Here is a 25,277-nt window from a genome sequence, read left to right as displayed (position 1 = left end):
AATCAACGCCGGTCCTGAACACGTTTACTCAGAATTAAGGCCTGCAATGTTCAATGAGGCTTGTTGTTGTTGTTTAGTCGTTTTGTCGTGTCCGACTCTTCGGGACCCCCTGGACCAGAGCATGCCAGGCACTCCTGTCTTCCACTGCCTCCCGCAGTTTGGTCAGGCTCATGTTTGTAGCTTCGAGAACACTGTCCAACCATCTCGTCCTCTGTCATCCCCTTCTCCTTGTGCCCTCCATCTTTCCCAGCATCAGGGTCTTTTCCAGGGAGTCTTCTCTTCTCATGAGGTGGCCAAAGTATTGGAGCCTCAGCTTCAGGATCTGTCCTTCCAGTGAGCACTCAGGGCTGATTTCCTTCAGAATGGATGGGTTTGATCTTCCTGCAGTCCATGGGGCTCTCAAGAGTCTCCTCCATCACCATAATTCAAAACCATCAATTCTTCGGCGATCAGCCTTCTTTGTGGTCAATGAGGCTTACTCCCGTGTAACTGCGTTGAAGTGTGCGCAGCCAAGCTGGGCTGGAAGTCATTCGCATTCTGTCGGGTACACAACGCTTTAGAACCGCTCAACTAACACCAGCACTTTTGAACCAGAAAAGTAAGGCGTGAAAAGGACAGAATTCGGATTGTACCGCCCCGATTCCTCCTGCTCTTTTCTTCAATGGTCTGGGCCGTTCCCCAAATCCCGCCCCCCCCTACGTCATTCAAAACATTCCATTGAGAGGGAGGGAAGGAGGGAGGAATCAAAAGGGAAGAGAAGAGACACAAAACTTTCAACGTTCCAAGAGCCGCGTTCCACCGGCGCTGATTGGAGGAGCCCTGCGGAGCCGCGTGACCCGGCAGCCAATGGGAGTCCGCGCAGAGCCTGGTTGTAATGTTTCGGATCGGGCAAACGGGGCGAGCCGGTGCGAGGACTTTGCAGCCTGGGTTTTTTTTTTGATCCGGAGCGGAACCGGAGCAGGAAGGCGGGCGGAGGCTGTTGCTGCCGGCGCGACTCTGCTTAAGTAGAAAAAAAGAGAAAATACAAGGTGAGCCAAGGGCTGGTTGGAGCTTTTGCCCGCAATCACTTGGACAACCGCCCCCCCCGAAAGAGCAGGCGAAAAGGGAAGTTGAGAAGGGAACAGAAACCCCGCGGGGGGGGGGGTCCCTTAAAGATCGAGAGGAAGCCAGCAGATCTCTCCGCCCCCCCGCCGCCTTTCACTATGGATCCACTTTCTGAGCCACTCTTGTAGCCTCTGAGAGCTCCCAGTTGTTGTTTTTTGTAGCCTCGCTTTCACCCCCTCCCCTGCGCCCCCACCTCCGGGGGGGGGCCTTTCCCCACTGCCATTTGTACGCCCCGCTGGACTGAATTACGTACTGGATTCTTAATTTTTTTGCATTTATATCTCACCATTCCCCCCCCCCTTCCAAGAAGCCCAAGGGTGGCGTACGTGATCCCTCCCCCCCCCAATATGTATTCCCCACAACAGCCCTGCGAGGTAGGTGAGGCTGAGAAGCAGGTGCTGCCCCCCCCCCCAAGGTCACAACCTAGGGAGAGCTTCATGGCCAAGGAAGATTCGGACCCTGAGGAGTCCCATTCTCTAACCCAGCCTTTCTCAACCTTGAATCCCCAGATGGGTTTTTTGGTCTACAGTTTCCATCATGACCTAGTGAGAGGAGCCAGCAGTCAGGGATGATGGGAGTTGTAGTCCCAACAACATCTGGGGACTCCGGGTGGAGAAAGACTGCTCTAACCACTACACCATACTGCTGTAGAGCAGCTTTCTCTGTGGTCATTTGCACTTGGAGAGGATCGGCACACTGCCTCTCCCCATAAGTGTGTAGTTTTTCATGTGAACATAGTTTGGATGCAATTGTATGTGAGATTAAAATGTTCATTTCTAATAATTTCTTTTACTCTTCTCCTTCTCCTAATAATAATAATAAATAATTTATCACTATCCCAGAAATAGCTTTGATTGGTGCATAAGTTAAAATAGGGGCTCTTACCTCCCACCAAAAAAAAACACCTCCCCAGTTATGTCTAGCAAAAGGTTCTGTACAACTGGGGAGTCTTTACATTGGAGACATCCATCCACAGATGTCAACAATATCCTCCCCAGAGCATCTTTTATTTATTTTTTATTTTAAATAGATATTTATTAAAGTTTTAGCAAAATACAACAGAAAAGAAAAAACACAAAACAGGAAAATACACATAATACAAAAAAATAATTAAAAAGAAAAATAGCAAAAAGAAAAAAAACATTATTCTTTTGCTAACTTTATAACTCATATCCTTCTTTTCCTGACCTCCTCGCACCTTCCCTTTTTGTATTCCCATTTACATAATCAGATCAGCAAATCCTTACCCTCTTTTGTTTATCTTAACTCTGTATCTTAACGTGTCAAAATTCTATGTTTTCACCCATTATCAATTCACTTATTGCATACTCTTTTCAACTTTGTTGCTAATACCACTTGTTTTCAATCCAACATCATTTTAACATTCATTAATTTTATAATGTTTCTGCAGGCAGTCTTTAAATTTCTTCCAATCTTCTTCCACCAACTCTTCTCCGAGGTCTCGGATTCTGCCAGTCATTTCCGCTAATTCCATATAGTCCATCACCTTCATCTGCCAACCCCAGAGCATCTTTTAATATTGCATGCTGGGCTTCCTCTGATGAAGTGCAGAGTAGATTTTCGGCCTTGTCTGCCCTGTATGTTTAAAGCAGTATCATTTTAAGCAGCCCGGGCATCCCCCAAAGGATTGTGGGAGCTGTAGTTTGTTATGGGTGCTGGAAGTTGAGAGACACTTGTTCCCCTACAAGAGTTTCCTAGGAAAAGGAATGGACTGGGAGTTGTAGTTTTGGAAAGGGAACAGGGGTCTCCTAACAACCCTCAGCATCCATACCAAACTACAGTTCCCAAGATTATTATTTGGGGGAGACGGACAGCCACAAGTGTTTAAAGTGGTATGATACTATTTTGCATATATGGAGGCATTAAAGTAAAAGTGGGCCACATTTTGGGAGTGACGACAAGGGACCCCATAACCTGTTGGTGGGCTTCTGAATGAAAATTATTATAGGCTACCCTTTTAAGCACCTCACAGGGATTGAAGCTGACAGATTTACAAGAAAATGCAAACCTCCTCACAGTGCAAAACTGCCCCACACTGCTGGAGGCCTCTAAATATCACTTTTGGGGATAGCAGGTGAGAGAGATTCTGCGCTCTGCTTGCAGACTTCCAGTGGGAGAACAGAATGCTTGGCCTGATGGGCCGCTGGCCTGATCCAGAATTCAGTCTCTTCTTATGTTCTTAACGCCATTGTTAAATTGCAAATTGGTTTCATAGAACTGTAGATGCACTCTACGTTGGGCTACCTTTGAAGGTGACCCGGAAACTGCAATTAATCCAGAATGCGGCAGCTAGACTGGTGACTGGGGGCGGCCACCGAGACCATATAACACCGGTCCTGAAAGATCTTCATTGGCTCCCAGGACGTTTCCGAGCACAATTCAAAGTGTTGGTGCTGACCTTTAAAGCCCTAAATGGCCTCAGCCCAGTATACCTGAAGGAGCGTCTCCACCCCCATTGCTCTGCCCAGACACAGGTCCAGCTCCGAGGGCCTTCTGGCGGTTCCCTCATTGCGAGAAGCCAAGTTACAGGGAACCAGGCAGAGGGCCTTCTTGGTAGTGGCACCCACCCTGTGGAACGCCCTCCCATCAGATGTCAAGGAAATAAACAACTACAGTGGTACCTTGGGTTAAGTACTTAATTCGTTCCGGAGGTCTGTTCTTAACCTGAAACTGTTCTTAACCTGAGGTACCACTTTAGCTAATGGGGCCTCCCATTGCTGCCACACCACGATTTCTGTTCTCATCCTGAAGCAAAGTTCTTAACCCAAGGTACTATTTCTGGGTTAGCGGAGTCTGTAACCTGAAGCCTCTGTAACCCGAGGTACCACTGTATTTTACTTTTAAAAGACAACTGAAGTCGGCCCTATTTAGGGAAGTTTTTAATGTCTGATGCTGTATTGTTTTTAATATTCGGTTGGAAGCTGCCCAGAGTGCCTGGGGAAACCCAGCCAGATAGGTGGGGTATAAATAAATTATTATTATTATTATTATTATTATTATTATTATTATTATTAAGAGTTGAAGGGGACTCCTGGGGTCCTCTAGACCAAGCCGCTACAATACAGGAATCTCCATTAAAGTATCCATGGCAGACAGCCATCCAGCGTCTGCTTAAAAATCTCCAAGAAAGGAGAGTTCACAACCTCTCGGGGGAGACCGTTCCACTGTCAAACAGCTCTTGCTGCCAGAAAGTCCTTCCTGATGTTTCGACAGAATCTTCTTTCTTCTAACTTGAAACTATTGGCTTGGGTCCTACTCTCCAGAGCAGGAGAAAACAACCTTGCTCCATCTTCTTCTTTGTTTTTCTTAAATTTTATTTATTTCAATTTTTATAAGCAATACAAATTGAAAGAAATCAAACAAATAATACGAAAATAAAGAAGAAAGAGGAAAAGAAGGAAGAAAAGAAAAGAAAAAGAAAGAAAATAAGAAGGCAAACAATATTGTTTTTCTTATTGCTTTCTCCTTCTTCCACGTGACATCCTTTTAGATTTTAGAAGATGGCTATCATCTCTCCTCTTGTCCCAGCTAAACATACCCAACTCTCTCGACTGTTCCTCATATGGTTTGCTTTCCAGACCCTTGATCATCTAGGTCGCCGTCCTCTTAACACCTTCCAGTGAGCCAGTGTGGTGTAGTGGTTAAGAGAGGTAGTCTCATAATCTGGGGAACCGGGTTCGCGTCTCTGCTCCTCCACATGCAACTGCTGGGTGACCTTGGGCCAGTCACACTTCTGTGAAGTCTCTCAGCCCCACTCACCTCACAGAGTGTTTGTTGTGGGGGAGGAAGGGAAAGGAGAATGTTAGCCGCTTTGAGACTCCTTAAAGGGAGTGAAAGGCGGGATATCAAATCCAAACTCTTCTTCTCTTCTTCTTCTTCCAGCTCGTCAATATCTTCCTTAAAATAGAACTGGACATAGTATTCCAGGTTTGGTCTGGCTAAGACAGAATAGAGCGATACTATTACTTCCCTTGATCTGCATGCTATACTTCTATTGATGCAACCTAGAACAGTATTAGCTTTTTTGGGTGCTGCATCACACTGTTGACTCATGTTGAGCTTGTGGTTTGCTAAAACACCTAGATCAGGCACCCCCAGCCTGCAGGCCTCCAGATGTTTTGGCCTACAACTCCCATGATCCCTAGCTAACAGGACCAATGGTCAGGGATGATAGGAATTGTAGTCCAAAACATCTGGAGGGCCGAAGGATGGGGATGCCTGACCAAGATCCTGTTCACATGTACTACTTGCAGCTGGTTCTGCCTGCCTAACTGTGGAACCTCGCCTTTGTCCCTGTTGAAATGGATTTTGCTCGTTTGGGCCCAGTTTGAAATTCAGAAGGGATGAGAAGGGACTCTGGAGCAGCGAGGTCCATTTTAAACCGGCAACAGTTCCTGAGCCAGAGTCCTTCACCTGCTGCAGCTGTATGCTGTTATTTTCATCTGCCTATCTTAAGGAAGTACAGGTCATCCTATTAAATTAAGAAAATTCTGAGCAATTTACACACTAACAAGGACATGGGTAGGCAAACTGGATCCGGCCCAATCGCCTTCTAAATCCAGCCCGCAGATGGAATCAGCGTGTTTTTACATGAGTAGAATGTGTCCTTTTATTTAAAATGCATCTCTGGGTTATTTGTGGGGCATAGGAATTCGTTCATATTTTTTTCCAAAATATAGTCTGGCCCCCCACAGGTTCTGAGGGACAGTGGACCGGCCCCCTGCTGAAAAAGTTTGCTGACCCCTGAACTAGGAATATACAGGTAGAAACAAATAACAGACTTTTAAAAATGTTGGGGTGGGATTTGCTGTTCCGATGACGTCCGTCGCCAGTTTCCCCCAACTACGACTCGGACCAGACCCTGGAATTTAATGAGCCTAAGTTGATTATGTTCATTAGCTGCAATGGGTCTACAGTGAGTAGGGCTAGCATTGGTTCCAATCCTGAACATCTCTGCAACTGTTGCGTAGGGCGCTTTTGAAAAGCGCTCCGCAATTTTTAAAAAATTAATTGTTTTGGAGAGGAAGTTGGTTTGGAGAAGTCCAGAATTGCTTATTGGGATGTAGAAAGCAAGCTGACATTCCTTCTCTCCCTGCACCTTCTGACTTGCGGTCTCCACCCACCAAAACTTCCAGTTCCTCTGTGACTCAGGCTTTGTTTTGTAATGTTTATGACCAGCTGTTCTACTTAAAGGAAGGAAGCTCCTCCTAGCTGTCTGCCTCCTGGATCAGTCTGTGTCTGAGTCTTTTTACGTTGGTGTCAATAGCAGAAGTTACTTGGTGTTTGTTGTGGGTCGATTGCCATTTTTATTTGGAACATTTTGTCACATTTACACCATACAGAGGTACCGTATTTTTCGCCCTATAGGACGCACTTTTTCCCCTCCAAAAATGAAGGGGATATGTGTGTGCGTCCTATGGGGCGAATGCAGGCTTTCGCTGAAGCCTGGAGAGCGAGAGGGGTCGGTGCGCACCGACCCCTCTCGCTCTCCAGGCTTCGCAGACCTCTCCACAAGCAGCAGGAGCGCTCCCGCTGCTTGCGGAGAGTTGCCTGCATGCAGAAGCCTGCGCGCGCTGAGCTCAGCGCTCCAGGCTTCACGGACCTCTCCGCAAGCAGCGGGAGCCAGCGCTGGGCTCCCACGGCTTGCAGAGAGCTGCCTGTTTGGGGGCTGGGGCGGGGGAAGCTCGGGCCTCCCCCGCCCCAGCCCCGCACCTGGGAGAAAAATAATTTTTTCCCCTTTATTTCCCCCCAAAAAAACTAGGTGCGCCTTATGGGACGGTGCGTCCTATAGGGCGAAAAATACAGTAGTTTGTTTCTCAAACGCCTTGGTACTCAAACAACTTGGAACCCAAACACTGCAAACCCAGAAGTAAGTGTTCCAGTTTGTGAACTTTTTTTGGAAGCCGAATGTGCTCTGTTTTGTGTGTTACGCTTCCAATTTGAGTGCCACACTTCCGTTTTGAGTGTTACACTGAGGTCTGTCTGTTTTTGCTATTTATTTTGCGTTTTTGTGGCTTTTTTCTTTGTTTATGTGACTGTGGGGAACCCAGTTCAGCTATTGATTGATTCATTGATTCATTGATTGATTGAGTGGCTGCAGTACATTGTTTATTGCTTTCATTTTTATGGTCTCGTTAGATAGTAAAATTCATGTTAAATTGCTGTTTTAGGGATTGTTTTTAAAAGTCTGGAACGGATTAATCCAGTTTGCATTACTTTCTATGGGAAAGTAATGTCAACTAAATTGCAAAGGGAGCTTGCAATTGGATTTGCCAGAGTCCATGGCTTGCCAGCACTGCTGGGTTGGCGTTGGTAGAGTTGGGCGCTTCGCACGCTCTCCGTGGTCCTTCTGCCTGTCTGTGGCAGCCACATGTTCTTGCTTTCTATTTTTAACCTATGGTGTTTATTTTAAGTGTTGTTGGGAAAAAAAGTTTTATTTTTAGAAATATCCAAGACGTCCTTTAATCTTGCAAGGCAGCGACTTTGGGCAGGGAGGGGCATATTGTTACTCTCTTTGTTATTGTGGTATGTGTTCTGCTTTTTTATGCTGCGATCCTCAGGATATAAATTTAATAAATAAAATGACTATATAGATAAGGTTAAATGGCCAAAAGTGAATGAGCGAGAGAGTGCGTGTGCTTTTTATTAGTTTTCTTACTTAAGAAACACACACAATGAATTAACAAAAATAACAAAATATTAACAACAGAAAAAACATACATGCATCCATAAATCCCTTCAGCCTTTCTCAACCTGTGGGTCCCCAGATGTTGTTGAACTACAACTCCCATCACCCCTAGCTAGCAAGGCCAGAGCTCAGGGATGATGAGAGTTGTAGTCCAACAACATCTGGGGTCCCACAGTTTGAGAACCATGGCAAGTTAAATGGCCAAAAATGAATTTAGTTTAGTGGCTTTTTTTCTCCACTCTGAAGTTTATTCGGAAATAACATAGCTATACAGGGGTAGCTCAGTCGGTAGAGCATGTGACTCTTAATCTCAGGATCATGGGTTCAAGCCCCAAGTTGGGCAAAAGATTCCAGCATTGCAGGGGTTGGACTGGATGACCCTCAGAGGTCCCTTCCAGTGCTACTCTTCTGTGATTTTATAGCAACAGAGGAAGCTGCTTTATATAGAGGCAGATCACTGGTCCATCAGATTGGTGTCAGACCGAAGTCTCTCCCAGCCCAACTTCGAGATGTCGGGGATTTGAACCTGGGGGCTTTCGCATGCAAGGCAGATTCTCTGCCGCTGAGCTACGGATCTCCCCCAAGAAGTCTCATTCAGTTCTGTAGGTCTTGCTCCTTTTGGGATTGCTGTGTAAAGCTCTGCAATGATTATCTACATGCATAAATAAAATAATAATAATAATAATAATAATAATAATAATAATAATAATAATAATTAATAATAATTAATACAGTGGTACCTCAGATTACATACGCTTCAGGTTACATACCCTTCAGGTTACAGACTCCACTAACCCAGAAATATTACCTCGGGTTAAGAACTTTGCTTCAGGATGAGAAGAGAAATCGTGCTCCGGTGGCGTGGCGGCAGCAGGAGGCCCCATTAGCTAAAGTGGTGCTTCAGGTTAAGAACAGTTTCAGCTTAAGAACAGACCTCTGGAACGAATTAAGTACGTAACCAGAGGTACCACTGTAATAATAATAATAATTATAATTTTTTATTTATACCCCGCCCTTTAACAACAAATTTAAAACATTTAATTGTAAAAGCAGCATAAAATACATTATAAAAACATGAATAAGAATAAAATTAAAAATTCAGAAATCAATTTAGGGGAAATAAGCATTAGATAATCCCCAGGCCCAGCATCTTTCGTTTATGCCGGCAACTGGGCATTGCATGAAGATTCGGTCAGCTATAGAAAAGTCTTTGGGTAGGGAAAAAAATTCTCATTCCTGGCTTCTACCCCTGCACCCCCCTTTGTAGGAAACGATGCTAGAGAGCCTCTACGATGAACGACGCTGAAAGGAAACAGTTTGGCTCAGTGGAAGAAGAAAGGAACCACTGGAAGGAGCTGGCTGCGAAATACAAGCAGTGGTAAAGCATTTAGATGTCCTTCTGTGATATGGGCAAGGTGGGGGGCTTTGCAACCCTGAAATGCTCACTTCTGTGCCATTGTAAGCCCCTCGAGGCAGGGACCAGTTTCATTATTATCACCTGATTCCCTGACCGCAGCAGCCTAGGCCCCAACTGCATTATACATTTATTATACCGCTTTAAGCGGTCATGGCTTCCCGCATAGAATTTTGGGAACTGTAGTTTGCTGAGGGTGCAAAGAGTTGCTAGGAGAACCCCTGTTTCTCCTCATAGTGCTACAGTTCCCGGAATGGTTAGCGATCAATCCCTCTTTTCCAGGCCAATGGCTGGAACCAAACTGAACTTGGCTTGCCTGTACGTCAGGAAACCAGAGGGGAAGTGATTCCTTTAAATTTGAAATTAGCAAGTTCTCCCCCCCCCCAGTGGAAATAAAGATACATGACACAATTAAGGTTAATGGGCTAAATAAGTCCACAACTTTATTGGTTACAGGTGATGAGCGTTATTGGCTTAGGCATTGGTCCTAACCAACTATATCCGGCTTCAGCCTGTCTGCTAGAAGTCTGGGAAGGGTTAACCACCAGTAGGGGGAGTCCTGCTGATGCACATCAACTAGGAACTCCCCTGGGGTCACCGCTAGGGGGCGTGCCTTAGGCCCTCACCTCCCTAGGCTTCGGACAGGGCCACGCCCCCCAGAATCCTTTATCGGACTACCCTTCAATATGTAGGGCAGGTGATGGCGCTACCTCCCCTCTTCCATCTACAGAACAATACCAATGCCTAATACCCAGAAATGCCAATACCCAGAAAGTTGTGACGATTTGCTACGAGGTAGGCGAAAACCAAGTGGCTGGGGCCAATTTGCCGAGTGGGAAAATTCCTACCAGACCCCTCAACGGCGACCAATCAAGGTCCATAGCAAGGTCCAAGAGCGAAAACCTTATAGGACGGGAGGGTGGGGAAAGCAGGAACAGATGGCAGGTGGGAAAGAGGGAGATCCCTGGCCATGTCCTGGTTTAAATAGGGCAGGCCACACCCCCAGAGCCAGCCGATTGGCTGGCCAGGAGGTGACACGACCAGGAATCCCCCCCAATCGCGTGTTGGCTGGGTTTCAGCCGTCGCGCGCGTGGTGGGGCCCTGACGCCCGCAATCCCACCTCCTCTGCAGGGCGGAAGTGGCTTTGCGGAATTTGTGGCGGTGGGGAGGGTGCTGACTCTGAGCCTGGCTTTGTCGCCCCCTTCAGTGCTGAGAACGTCCAGGAGGAGCTTCGCGAGTTTCAGGAAGGGAGCCGTGAATATGAGGCCGAACTGGAGGCGCAGCTGCAGCAGGTGGAGTCGCGGAACAAAGACCTCCTCTCGGAAAACAGCAGGCTGAGGATGGAGATCGAGTTGGTCAAGGTGAGGCGTCGGAGCCTCCAGGCTCAGCGGCAGTTATACCACTGCGTACCGGTTTTCTGGGGGGCAGAAACCACGAGGGTGTGTGTGTGTGTGTGTGTGGATTCCTGCCTTCCTGCGGACGTCCGGCTGGCATCAGATTTTGTTCTATAGTGGGGAGCATGATGCTGATCTAGCCAGACCTTCAGTCTTGAGTTCTGTTAGCTCAGTTGGTTAGCGCATGATGCTGATAGTGGCAAGGTTGCAGGTTTGAGCCCACCTTGGATCAAATCTACGCTTCCAGGTGCCATAAGAAAGCTGCAGAGATAGTGCAGAATAATACGCACCCCAGAAATGATCTCTTTCAGCTTCTGCCTTCTGGAAGAAGGTACAGGGCTATAAAGACTAGAACTAGCCGCCTGAGAAACAGTATCTATTCAAATGCAATTTTGGTTTTAAATGCAGTGTAAGGTAGTCTCTATGGGAATATATTGTATTTAATTATGGGGTATCAGAGTTTCTAGGGGGCTAACCAAGCTGGGATAGCAGGCCTGTTGGTTTTTGAATGTCTGATGTAGATTTTTTCAATTTTGTTGTTCTGTATGGGACAATGACAATAATAATAATAATAATAATAATAATAATAATAATAATAATAATTTATTATTTATACCCCGCCCATCTGGCTGGGCCTCCCCAGCCACTCTGGGCGGCTTCCACAGAAAGCAAAAATACAATAAAATATCACACGTTAAAAACTTCCCTGAACAGGGCTGCCTTAAGATGTCTCGCTTTGACATCTGCTGGAAGGGCGTTCCACAGGGCGGGCGCCACTACCGAGAAGGCCCTCTGTCTGGTTCCCTGTAGCTTTACTTCTCGCAGTGAGGGAACCGCCAGAAGGCCCTCGGCGCTAGACCTCAGCGTCCGGGCAGAATGATGGGGGTGGAGACGCTCCTTCAGGTATACTGGACCGAGGCCGTTTAGGGCTTTAAAGGTCAGCACCAACACTTTGAATTGTGCTCGGAAACGTACTGGGAGCCAATGTAGGTCTTTCAAGACCGGTGTTATATGGTCTCGGCGGCCGCTCCCAGTCACCAGTCTAGCTGCCGCATTCTGGATTAGTTGTAGTTTCCGAGTCACCTTCAAAGGTAGCCCCACGTAGAGTGCATTGCAGTAGTCCAAGCGGGAGATAACCAGAGCATGCACCACTCTGGCGAGACAGTCCACAGGCAGATAGGGTCTCAGCCTACGTACCAGATGGAGCTGGTAAACAGCTGCCCTGGACACAGATTTGATCTGTGCCTCCATGGACAGCTGTGAGTCCAAAATGACTCCCAGGCTGCGCACCTGGTCCTTCAGGGGCACAGTTACCCCATTCAGGACCAGGGAATTCTCCACACCTGCCCGCCTCCTGTCCCCCAAAAACAGCACTTCTGTCTTGTCAGGATTCAACCTCAATCTGTTAGCCGCCATCCATCCTCCAACCGCCTCCAGACACTCACACAGGACCTCCACCGCCTTCACTGGTTCTGATTTAAAGGAGAGGTAGAGCTGGGTATCATCCGCATACTGATGAACACCCAGCCCAAACCTCCTGATGATCTCTCCCAGCGGCTGCATGTAAATGTTGAAAAGCATGGGGGAGAGGACAGAACCCTGAGGCACCCCACAAGTGAGAGCCCAGGGGTCTGAACACTCATCCCCCACCACCACTTTCTGAACACGGCCCAGGAGGAAGGAGCGGAACCACTGTATGACAGTGCCCCTAGCTCCCAGCCCCTTAAGACAGTCCAGAAGGATGTTATGGTCGATGGTATCAAACGCCGCTGAGAGATCCAGCAGAACTAGGAAACAGCTCTCACCTTTGTCCCTAGCCCGCCGAAGATCATCAACCAGTGCGACCAAGGCAGTTTCAGTCCCATGATGAGGCCTGAATCCCGACTGGAAGGGATCCAAATGGTCCGCTTCTTCCAGGCGTGCCTGGAGTTGTTCGGCCACCGCTCGCTCAATCACCTTGCCCAAGAATGGAAGATTTGAAACTGGGCGATAGTTGGCCATCGTGGCCGCATCTAAAGATGGTTTTTTAAGAAGCGGTTTAATAACCGCCTCTTTCAGCGGGTCTGGGAAGGCTCCCTCACGGAGGGAAGCATTCACCACCCCACGAAGCCCATCGCCCAGTCCTTCCCGGCTAGCTTTTATAAGCCAGGATGGGCAAGGATCCAGGAGACAGGTGGTTGGCTTCACTCGTCCAAGCAGCCTGTCCACATCCTCGGAGGTAACAGATTGGAATTGATCCCACTCAACTTGACTAGACAGAACTCTAGCACTCTCCCGCCCCGGCCCTGCTCCCACGGTGGAGTCTACTTCTTCCCGAATCTGAGCGATTTTATCTGCAAAAAACTTTGCAAAATCATTGCAGGAGAACATGTGGCCCGTACTGGGCCCCGATGTTGCAGGTGGTTCCACTAAATTGTGAACCACCTGAAAAAGTCTCCTGCTGCTGTTTTCTGCAGATGCAATAGAGGCGGTGAAGAAATTCTTCTTCGCCGTCGCTATCGCCACTTGGTAGGCTCGACGTTGAGCTCTAACCTGTGTCCGGTCAGATTCGGAATGAGTTATCCGCCACCGGCGCTCTAGCCGTCTCAACGATTGTTTCATTGCCCTCAGATCCGTGGAAAACCACGGGGCTCTCCGGGCTCCATGCAATTGGAGAGGGCGCTTCGGAGCCAAACAGTCAATAGCCCTGGTTAACTCCACATTCCAGCGGGCCACCAGGGAATCGGCTGAAAGGCCATCAACATGGGATAAAGCATCCCCTACCACTCTCTGGAAACCATTTGGATCCATTAAGTGGCGGGGGCGGACCATCCGAATTGGTCCCACCTCCCTGCAGAGGGGATGGGTCGCAGAGAAGTCCAGTTGCACCAGGAAGTGATCTGACCATGGCACTTCTTTCGTTTCGCTTTTACTTAGTGTCAGATCACCAACATCCATAGAGGTAAACACCAGGTCCAAGGCATGTCCGCGACTATGGGTTGGGCCAGACTTATTCAGGGACAGCCCCATGGAGGCCATGCTTTCCACGAAGTCCCGAGCAGCCCCTTGTAAGGTCGTGTCGGCATGGATGTTAAAATCCCCTAGGACGACCAAGCTAGGTGTCTCCAGGAGAACATCCGCCACGACCTGAAGCAGCTCGGGCAGGGAATCCTTGGTGCAGCGGGGAGGTCGGTACACCAAAAGGAATCCTGTACTGCCCCTATTGCCCAACTTCCAGAACATGCACTCAGAAAACTGGGTCTTCCCAATAGGACGCCTGGTGCAAACTAATGACTTCCTAAAAATCACTGCAACCCCCCCTCCCCGCCCACATGACCTGGGTTGCTGTGCGTAAGAGAAACCTGGTGGACAAGCAGCGGCAAGGACAGGCCCATCTGCTTCATCCAACCAAGTCTCTGTCACACATGCCAGGTCAAGTCCTCCATCCATGATCAAGTCATGGATGGCAGTGGTCTTATGAATCATTGACCTGGCATTGCACAGCAACACTTTCAGGTCATGTGGGTATCCCTTGCTGATTCTAGTATTCATCCGGTCAGGGCCAGACCCGGAGGCAGGGATAGTCCTCAGACAACGACTAAACCTGCCTCCTCTGTAATGACATGGTCTGGTCTTAGCGTAACTCCTCCTCCTACCCATGATCACTGAGATCGGTTGTCCCAGTGCATCCCCCCCTGTGGAACATGCCCCAGCCATTTTGTGGGCTGGGGCCCACTCCCCGGCAGCCCTGAACCCTCCCCCTAAGAACAAATTAGATTATTGTATCATATTGATGGTCCTCAGGGTCCCTTTCAACTCTAGATTTCCATGAGTCTATGATCCTGCAAAGGGACGCAGGTGGTGCTGTGGGTTAAACCACAGAGCCTAGGGCTTGCCAAACAGAAGGTTGGCGGTTCGAATCCCTGCGACGGGATGCGCTCCTGTTGCTCGGTCCCTGCTCCTGCCAACGTAGCAGTTCAAAAGCACGTCAAAGTGCAAGTAGATAAATAGGTACCACTCTGGCGGGAAGGTAAATGGCGTTCTGTGCGCTGCTCTGGTTCGCCAGAAGCGGCTTAGTCATGCTGGCCACGTGACCCAGAAGCTGTACGCCGACTCTCTCGGCCAATAAAGCGAGATGAGCGCCGCAACCCCAGAGTCGGCCATGACTGGACCTAATGGTCAGGGGTCCCTTTACCTTTAGTGAATGCAGATATTTTTTAGGGGGGCTGAGCTCTGTGTGGGGTTCGGAGTGTGAGTTTGGTCCTGCCAGGTCCCTGACCCTCCTGCTTTGGGGCCGACCTGCTATAAAAAGAGACAGACATTACAGCGTAGGGGTTAGAGCGTTGGACTAGGACCCAGGAGAGACCAGGGTTCAAATTCTCTCTTAGCCTCGGGCCAGTCGCTGCCTCTCAGCCTGACCTACCGCGCAGGGTTGCTCTTTGGGTAAATCCTGCACATCCTCTTGAATTCATCAGAGAAAAACAGTGGGGCAGGAATGCAATAAATAAACGAAAGCCTAGGGTGGGGTGGGGCTGAATGGATGTGGTTTATCCCTGCCTTGCCCCAAGGCAGAAATGCTTTTCCACGGGAGGCGAAACTCTCCTGACAATTGGCTCATTCATTCATCCGAGCCAAAGAACAGCATCATCGCCCAGGAAGGGAAAGGACAGAGGGGCTATTGATGCTCCGACCAGCTGGTGGCCGGTTCCAGCTGGGTGGCAGAGCAGGCCAGGTGCCGGGTGCGAATTCTGTATTCAAGGGTCGGCCTTCTCCAGCAACGGGCTCCGAGGACGCGAGCCAGAATCTGGGTAGCCACCCGAGAGCTTGCCAGGCCACCCAAGTGTGTGTGTTTCTCAGGACTGACCGCAGAGTTTGTAGCAAGAGGAGTCGGGCAAAGGAGCATTTTTCCTGCAGAAATCCCCATTTCATCATGCAGGGACTCGCTGTTGGGCAGGGCTGAGCCAACTCCAAAAACTGCATCAGTCGGGCCCAAAACAGAGAGCCTTCCCCACTTTGTTTTTTTTATGTGTTTCTGTGAAGTTGAGGGTTTGGGGCTTTTTGTCTTAGAAGAGACTGTAAATTCCTTTTTGGCGATAAAATTAATTTGCCCGTTGCTCATTACCTTCCATTTCTTACCAATAAAGCACGATGGGTTGAAAATGCTGTCAACATTAAGATACTTTTAACAGTGTAAATAAGTTTTGATGGATGTAATAATGGAACACCAAATAGTTCAGTTTAGTAAAATACAGTGGTACCGTTCCGGAAGTCCGTTCTTAAACCAGAACCGTTCTTAAACCAAGGTGCCCTTTCCCTAAAGAGGCCTCCCGCCGCCGGTGCGCTTCCACCGTTCAGATTCCATTCTTAGGTAAAGGTAAAGGTACCCCTGCCCGTACGGGCCAGTCTTGACAGACTCTGGGGTTGTGCGCCCATCTCACTTAAGAGGCCAGGGGCCAGCGCTGTCCGGAGACACTTCCGGGTCACGTGGCCAGCGTGACATCGCTGCTCTGGCCAGAGCCAGAGCCAGAGCCGCACACGGAAACGCCGTTTACCTTCCCGCTGGTAAGCGGTCCCTATTTATCTACTTGCACCCGGAGGTGCTTTCGAACTGCTAGGTTGGCAGGCGCTGGGACCGAGCAGCGGGAGCGCACCCCGCCGCAGGGATTCGAACCGCCGACCTTTCGATCGGCAAGCCCTAGGCGCTGAGGCTTTAACCCACAGCGCCACCTGCGTCCCTGATTCCATTCTTAGACTGAGGTAAAGTTCGCAAACCAAGACACTACTTCGGGTTTTGCGGAGTTCGTAAACCGAATCGTTCGTAAACAGGACTGTTCTTAAACCGAGGTACCACTGTATCCAGGGATTTATGAAATGTAAAATAAGAAGGGAAGTCATTGATGTATAAAGGAGTGCAGTGGTACCTTTGGTTGCGAACGGGATCCATTCCGGAGGCCCGTTCGCAACATGAGAAGCCTGCAACCTGAAGCGCCATATCTGCGCAGGTGCACGGCGTGATTTGGTGCTTGTGCGCATGCACGATGCACAATCTAATGCTTCTGCGCATGTGCAAGTGGCGAAACCCGGAAGTAACCCTTTCCGGTACCTGAAAAAACGTAACATGAAGCAAACATAACACGAGGTATGACTGTACTTTCAATTGTAAAACAGAAAATACAATAAAAAACTATCTGTCTGTCTATCTATCTATGAAATTCCCTCTGCATTTTCCTGCAGAGGGCTTTCTGGGAGCTAGCAAGGGCCGCGCTGGAGCCCAGGTTCCCACAGTGCTCTTGGATTTGCTAAAGCTAAGCAGGGTCCGGCGTGGTTTCAGATTGGAAGGGGGACCCACGCGTTGAGATTCCTGCATTGCGGGGGGTTGGGCTAGATGACCCTCAGACCCCTCCCAACTGTGCCAACTCTGTGATTCCGCAATTAGGAGAAGATCACGACCCAGCACTCCGAAGGCTACCAGCAGATCTCCACCCTGGAGGAAGAGCTCGCCCAGACAAGGGCTGTCAAAGACCAGCTGCAGAAATACATCCGGGAGCTGGAGCAAGCCAATGACGACCTGGAAAGAGCCAAGAGGTACTGACCCAAAGGGGGTTGTTCCCTTGTGGTGGGTGGCGAAGCCCAGCCCCCCAGGGTTTGGACAGGACCTTTCTAAGCCCGGGGGCCGTATTCCCTTGTCAGGGAGTTTCTGGGGGCCGGGTGCGAGGTGGTTCAAAGCAAAAGCTGGCAGCTTGCCGGCTTGGAATTTGAACCCAAGTCTACTCAGCCCTGACCTCGGTTCCTTTATTAGGTTGCTGAGTTTGCCCATTCTAGCGCCGTCTTTCTCCTCCTCTGCAGAGCCACAATAATGTCTCTGGAAGACTTTGAGCAGCGCATGAACCAGGCCATTGAACGCAACGCCTTCCTGGAGAGCGAGCTAGACGAGAAGGAAAACCTCTTGGAATCAGTGCAGAGGCTGAAGGATGAAGCCAGAGGTTAGGAAAGGGCTGGGTGGTCGTTCGCCTCCTCTTTTTTTTTTTCTTTTCTTTTTAAATGAAATTTATTTGGTTTTTCAGATTGAAGTTTTGCAATCACATATCCAGCATACAACATAAAAACTAGATTCCAAAGAATCTCCTGAAGTTCCCTCCTCTGCTTTGTGGGTCCTAACTGTTAATCATTTCCTCCTGCATCTTTTATAATACAGTGGTACCTCGGGTTACAGACGCTTCAGGTTACAGACTCCGCTAACCCAGAAATAGTGCCTCGGGTTAAGAACTTTTTCTTCAGGATGAGAACAGAAATCATGCTCCGGTGGTGCGGCGGCAGCAGGAGGCCCCATTAGCTAAAGTGGTGCTTCAGGCAAAGAACAGTTTCAGGTTAAGAACGGACCTCTGGAACAAATTTAAGTACTTAACCCGAGGTACCACTGTAATCCAGATCTTTTCTCTCTGCATTGTACCCAAGATTCACCCTTAAGCCACAAGTGATATTCCAACCCTACTAACAATTTTAATGGTTTACAATGGTCTTTAGGATAAGTTATAAGTTTTCCCCAACCCTCTCCTTGGCTTAAGGCAAAAAAATTCATCGCAAACCGTTTTCTCCCGAGTTGCACCATTGGTCTGTCCAGCTCAGGGTTGCCTGCACTGACTCGCAACCCTCTCTCCCGGGTTCCAGGCCGGGAGTCTCTTCCCAGCGTTGCTGGGAGTTAAACCCACTGCCTGCGAAGCTGACTCGGCCTGCGCTTCCATTTTTATCCCATCTTTTCGTGCTGCCAAGGAGCACAAGGGGGCGGCCGTGGGTCTCCCCTACCCACCCCATCCCTGTTTCATCATCGCAACAACGCTGTGAGGCAGGTTAGGCTGAGAGACTGTGGCGGCCCAAGGTCACACGGCGACCTGCGCAGCTGAACGGGGATTCGAACCCAGGTCCTAGTCCGACACTTGAACCCTTTGCTGGCTCTCTTTTGCGCTTGGGAGGGAAGAGGCTCCTAGGGAACCCCTTCCACCCTAGAGGGATGGATCCCTCGAAAAGAACTGCCGTTGCTGTTCATTCCCCCCCCCCCCCACAAGAGAGAAAAGCCTTCAGGTGCAACCATCAGATTTCTGATTTAGGGGTGTCCCCCTTTTTTAACCTAACTGTGTCAAACGAATGGGAAGAGAACAGCGGCTATCGCTGTCCGTCATGCTCTTCTCCCCTCCCCTTCCAGACTTACGCCAGGAGCTGGCTGTGCAGCAGAAGGAGAAACCGCGGGCCTCTGTAGAAGATTCGCTGGAAGTAGATCGGATGGACACAGCAGTCCAGGCCACTTCCTCTGTGCCTTCCACCCCTGTAGGCCATCGGGGGCTCAGCACTGGAATGAGCACCCCAGGAACACCCAGAAGAGGTATGTCTTATTTTTATTATTTAATTTATATACCCAGTTTTAAGACGTAACTCCCTTTTCAGCCACCTAATATCAGGCCCGGGTTGTGCAACAGCTCCCCCTTGTGGGCACTTAAAGCAGCGGCTGCACAGTGCGTTTCACTATACTTGAATGCGGCCCAATTCACTCTACAGTCGTGCCTTGGAAGTCGAACGGAATCCGTTCCGGAAGTCCGTTCGACTTCCAAAACGTTCGGAAACCAAAGCTCGGCTTCCGATTGGCTGCAGGAAGCTCTTGCAGCCAACCTGAAGCCGCGCAGGACATTCGGAAAATCGATCGGAAACCAGAGTGCTTGCTTCTGGGTTTCGATCATTCAGGAACCGATTTGTTTGGGAGCCCAAGGAGTTTGAGATCCAAGGTATGACTGTAATAAGGCTGGGAATTAGGCCAGGGTGTGTAAAGTGAAGAAGCACTGCAGGTTGGGGAGTGGAAAGGAAGTAAGAATTTACCTGGATCCGTTCCTTCAACTCCTTCTAAGCCGGGGGATGTTGTGGCCCTCCAGATTCTGTTGGGGGTCCAATGGTGCGTTCACATCTTCTGAAAAGAGGATTCTTGGTGTGTTAGCTGTCAGCAAGAGGAGAATGGCTTCTGAGAATGGCTTCTGAGCCTATACTTGAAAACCTATACCTGTACACCCTTGTGCAAATTAATTGACCTTGCAAGACGAAATTAATCCGTTCCGCGAGTCTCTTCGTCTAGCGAGTTTTTCGTCTTGCGAGGCATTCGTCTTGCGGGGCAGCACTGTATATGTATATTAATAACGGATATGACCTCCGCTGTTTTTAAGCAACATTTGAACACAGTTTGGCATGGAGTCTACTAGTTTTGAACAGTCACTGTTGATTTTTGGATCCCTGTACCACACTTGAATCAGCGCCTGAATGAGCTTCTCCATAGTCGTACAGTCTGCAGCACAGAGGCGACTTTTGTATATAGCCCGCAAATTCTCAATGGGAAATCCCTCCGTCCGGGGAAATCCCCGGCCAATCAAGTACCTGTACCTGCTGCTCTGTCATGAATTTCTTCACCACTTTTGATGTGTGACGGGGCTAGGTCCTGCTGCAATATCCCAGTACCGTCAGGGTACCTCTTTTCCAGCTCTGGAATAACTCTCTTTCGTAGAACCTCAATATATTGTGGCGAGTGCATCATTCCTTCTGTTGGCTGCCGGCTTCCGACACCATAATAATCAACTGACTTTCCGTGTTTGTTTTGAGTACGGGATTGCTATGTTTCAGTTAATTTTCACAAGGGTGTAGCGTTGAGGGCTAGTCACTTGCTGAGTCAGCTTACGTTCCAAGGGTGCAGAATTTCTGCCTGGCTCTTTTTGTACTATTTGTGTGAATGAAGATATCCTTTCCTAAAGGTCTTGAGGACAGCTACAGCGCAACTCCGCTTACACCAGCTGCCCGAATATCCGTGCTAAACATTGTGGGAGATCTCCTCCGGAAAGTTGGGGTGAGTACTTGGGGCCTGTTTGCCCTGGCCCCGTTTGGAATACAGGGCCAGTTGAAAGCTGTAGGATGAAGGACATTTTAAGAAATCAATTCGGCCCTTCCAAGATCACTGTGTAATTATTTTTGACAATTATACCCCACCTTTTATGCCATCAAGGGAGCTCAAGGTAGCACACTTATTGCCTCTATAGCCCTGGTCAGCAACTAGATTTGAATCGACAGCTTTTTTTGCCTTAATAATAATAATTTATTATTTATACCCCACCCATCTGGCTGGGTTTCACCAGCCATTCTGGGCAGCTCCCAACAGAATATTAAAATAACCTAAACTTTAAAAGCTTCCCTGAACAGGACTGCCTTCAGATGTCTTCTAAAAGTCTGGTAGTTGTATTTCTCTTTGACATCTGGTAGGAGGGCGTTCCACAGGGCGGGTGCCACTACCGAGAAGGCCCTCTGCCTGGTTCCCTATAACTTGGCTTCTCGCAGCGAGGGAACCGCCAGAAGGCCCTCAGAGCTGGACCTCAGTGTCTGGGCAGAACGATGGGGGTGGAAACACTCCTTCATGTATACTGGACTGAGGCTGTTTAGAGCTTTAAAGGTCAGAACCAACACTTTGAATTGTGCTCGGAAACGTACTGGGAGCCAATTTAGGTCTTTCAAGACCAGTGTTATATGGTCTTGGCTGCCGCCTCCAATCACCAGTCTAGCTGCCGCATTCTGGATTAGTTGTAGCTTCCAGGTCACCTTAAAAAATGAGAATGTTGCTGGGACCGCCACGGGTCTGTTTTGTGGGGCGAAAGCTGGCAGATCTGTCCCCCCCCCCCAGTGTGAGTTTCCCATGTACTCTCCTTCCATGTACCCCCTCCGCAAAAAAAACCTCCAGTGTGCTCGGATAGCTCAGTTGAGGGTTCAAGCCCCACTTTGGGCAAAAGATTCCTTCATTGTCAGGGGTTGGAGTCGGTGATGCTTAGAGTCCCTTCCAACTATGCAGTTCTGTGAAAACTGATCTGCTCACGAGCCATTAAGACCTGGAACACTGTTTCCCCACCTGACCTGGTCCATGCCAAATAACGGATATGCTCTCTGCTTCCCCATCTCTCTTTCCTGGGGCTTCCGAACTGAAACTAACTTTGCCTTTGCTTCTAGGCCCTGGAATCCAAGCTGGCTTCATGTCAGAACTTGGTGTACGACCGGGCTCCGTACCGAAGCCCCGCGCCCCCCCAGGTCCACATGGTACATGATAGGCGGCTGAGCGGCCCCTACGGACCCCCGGGGTGAGTGTTTGCTTTCACGTCTTCAGAGAATCTTAAGTCAGGGCTTGACGGGGGGTGGCGGGTTCGAGAGAGATGGTCAAGGTGATTTGTCTGGTTGCAGCGTCGAGGTTACAGGGAAACGGCCGAGAGCTCGATGAGCTGGGAGGGAAAGACCTTGGGAGGTTCAAGACAGGCAGAAGGAAGTCCTCTGTGCAGCGTGGAGTTTAGCTGTGGAACTCCCTGCCACAGGAAGCTGCAAGGGCCGTCAACCTAGATGGCTTGAGAAGAGGATTAGGCAGATGAACGGCAGGAAGGCTGAAAGTTACTACTGGGCACAGAGACTATGCTGTTCATCTGTTGCTGGAGGCAGCGGTGCTCCTGATTATCAGTTGCTAGAAGCCACAGGAACAGGAGAGAGCTCCTGCATTCAAATCCTGCTTGCCTAGGCTAGATGGGTGGGATCCAACAGGCTCTTTTTAAGTTCCTAGGGTTTAGCAGAGCATCTATTGTGTTCACGAGTGGAGGCTGGCACCCATTAGGGACCAGTAAGGTGGCAGGCGGGGATGCCCTGGTCTCCCAGTTCTCCCAGTACACGGCAACCACACTGGTGCTCACTTAGGGGAGAGAGAAAAGGGAAGGCTGTGTTTTCAGCCAGTCTGCCCATAGGCTATCGAAAGCCCTTTTAAATGTGTTGTGGAAGGGGGAATTAATTGGGTTGCTTTTATTTTTATTTTGTCTTTTGTCTTTTGTATATTGTCATTTTATGTTGTGAACTGTCCTGAGATTTACAGGCATAGGGTGCAGAATACAAAATTTAATAATAATAATAATAATAATAATAATAATAATAATAATAATATGCTGTGGAAGTGCCAAATATGGTAGCTGGTGAGATAAATCTGTACCTTGGAGGTGTGTTTGCTGTGGCAGCTTATTCCTAGAATTACCTCTACAGAGGGTTGTGCGTCATCTGGTGTTTGAGCTTTAGCCAGCAATAGTTTAGTACAGTGGTGCCTCGCAAGACGAAAAGAATCCGTTCCGCGAGTCTCTTCGTCTAGCAGTTTTTTCGTCTTGTGAAGCATCCCTATTAGCAGCTTAGCGGTTTAGAAAAAGGGGGGGGGAGGGGAAAAACTCGCAAGACGTTTTCGTCTTGCGAAGCAAGCCCATAGGGAAATTCGTCTTGCGAAGCGCCTCGAAAAACGGAAAACCCTTTCGTCTAGCGGGTTTTTCGTCTTGCGGGGCACCACTGTATTTTAACTTGCTTTCGGATGAGCTGCGGTTTACAGCTGTGGCCCCCTTGGCTCAGGTGGGGAGGGGAATATACCATGCGGAGGATTCTGGGACAGGTTGCCTCTCCTTCTCTGCAGCTGGAATTTGGAAGTGTTAAACCAAAAAGCTTTAAACTTGCTTGCTTGCCTTCGCATAATTTTCACTCTTCCCGGTGCAAGCCTTGGGCCTGGATCTGTCCAGCAGAGGGTATCCATCTAGGTGATACAGGCTGAGAGTTGCTTGTTTTGCTCGCTTGCTCATTATGTCAGCGGAAGAGAAGGCAGCGTTATGTAACTGGGCTGGGCCCGTTTTTAAATGTTACATAACCTAAATTGCCCAAGCTTCCTCTCCAGTTTGGCTGAAGTCTCCAACACATCTACTTGTCTGAATACTTGGTGGCGCTGTGGGTTAAACCACAGAGCCTAGGGCTTGCCGATCAGAAGGTTGGTGGTTCGAATCCCCGCGACGGGGTGAGCTCCCGTTACTCGGTCCCTGCTCCTGCCCACCTAGCAGTTCGAAAGCACGTTGAAGTGCAAGTAGATAAATAGGTACCGGTACGGCTAGAAGGCAAACAGCGTTTCCGTGCGCTGCTCTGGTTTGCCAGAAGCGGCTTAGTCATGCTGGCCACATGACCTGGAAGCTGCACGCCGGCTCCCTCGGCCAATAAAGCGAGATGAGCGCCACAACCCCAGAGTCGGTCACGACTGGACCCAATGGTCCGTTTACCTTTACCTAGGCAAGGGGTTCGGATGGCACCTGTGGGTGCAACGACGCCTTTGAGGTCTTCTCCTGGTACACCTAACACATTTGGTGCCCCTGCCCCTTTGGCCATGGGGTGGCAAGCTTGTGAGGACCCCTTTTCCCCCTTGGAAAGGACATAGAGCCAAAGGAGGGAGTTTGAAGAGAGACGCTCTTTCCCACTTCCTTTTTCAGCTCTATGCCCTTGTCGAAGTTCAGTTTGCTTCTCCCAGATTCAACTTTCCCCCAGATTCCTTGGGGAAGCCGAGTGTGTTTTTTCTCTTTCTGATTCTTGGGGAAAGGAGAGAGGAAAGTGATCCGAGACAGCCCACAGCACTCACTCAAAAATCCAAATGTGCCCATAGACCTAAAAGGGTTGGTGGTGACCCCTGACCTGGCCAATTCCAACATTTAATATTGGACATTTAATATTAGCTAATTGGAGCCTCCATGTTGGCGTGCAGTCTACCTGCAAAAGAGCAAACCTGTTGGTACACACAGCAGAGGTGGAGGCTCTTTCCTTCAGGTTCTGCCTGGTGGTGGTTGGAAAAGCTAGATTAGATGGGACCTCCGATGAAGCTGAGCCTTTCCCAGGCTGTCCCCCTCCAAATATTTTGTGGATGACACTTCCCATCATTGCTGACCACTGGCTACGCGGGCTGCCGTTTCTGGGACTTGGAAGTCCAAAATATCTGGCGGTCCACAGATTGGGAAGAGTTGCTGGGCTGCTTTAGTACAGTGGTGCCTCGCAAGACGAACGCCTCGCAAGACAGAAAACCCGCTAGACGAAAGGGTTTTCCGTTTTGGAGGCGCTTCGCAAAACGAATTTCCCTATGGGCTTGCTTCGCAAGACGAAAATGTCTTGCGAGTTCCTGCAGGGGTTTTCCCCTTTTCCCCTTTTCCTAAGCCCTAAGCCGCTTATCAGCTGATCCGCTAAAAGCCGCTAATAGCGCTAATCCGCTAAGCTGTCAATGGGCTTGCTTCGCAAGACAAAAAAACCGCTATACGAAGAGCCTCACGGAACGGATTAATTTCGTCTTGCGAGGCACCACTGTATTGTGTGTGTTTGTGAAGCAAGGCTAAAACCCATTCCTGCTTGATCAGTCACTGTTGGCATCAAAACAATGAGGACTACCAGCTTGGCTGTTGAAACCTAATATTTCCTCCTACCCTTCACAAATTCTGGTGCTTCCTTTCTGTGTTTTTCCCGGCTGCCATAAGTCATAACCCCTCTTGCATTTGTATGCTTAATGCCTATTCCTTCCCTCCACCCCAGCCCTGTTTCAACAGATGGTTAAGAGGCTGGATTTAGGGACGCGGCCGTCAAATCTAGCAAGGCCATTGGGCCTTCCTTCGCAAGGAGTAGTTCAGATGCTTCTCTGAGGAACCGCCAGCCCAGAGTGCTTTCCTCTTGTGTGGTGGAAACTTTGGTTTCTTTTCCTGCCTTTAATGGGAATACTAACACTCGCTTTTGGCCACTCACTTCAGATAGGAGACTTGTAGAAATGCAGTTGTATCCAGAGACCATTAACTGCATCTTGTTC

At 49.1% G+C, this 25,277-nt stretch overlaps 1 protein-coding gene across 1 annotated transcript; it reads left to right on the top strand.

Annotated features, from left to right (window-relative positions):
- The first annotated feature begins 867 nt into the window (after window positions 1-867).
- NDE1 (nudE neurodevelopment protein 1) lies at window positions 868-25,277 on the top strand. The gene is given in 10 exon segments (XM_079954104.1): window positions 868-1,028; window positions 9,081-9,191; window positions 10,435-10,588; window positions 17,037-17,185; window positions 17,447-17,583; window positions 18,801-18,977; window positions 20,383-20,474; window positions 21,620-21,743; window positions 21,746-21,747; window positions 25,024-25,277. Coding segments are annotated over 9 exon segments (1,014 nt in total). The 5' UTR covers window positions 868-1,028; window positions 9,081-9,105; the 3' UTR covers window positions 25,117-25,277.

Source organism: Podarcis cretensis (genome assembly GCF_951804945.1).
Source record: "Podarcis cretensis genome assembly, chromosome: 14".
Lineage (NCBI taxonomy): Eukaryota > Metazoa > Chordata > Lepidosauria > Squamata > Lacertidae > Podarcis > Podarcis cretensis.
The sequence above is the reverse complement of the archived record's forward strand: the minus strand, read 5'-3'. Positions and strand labels throughout refer to the sequence as shown.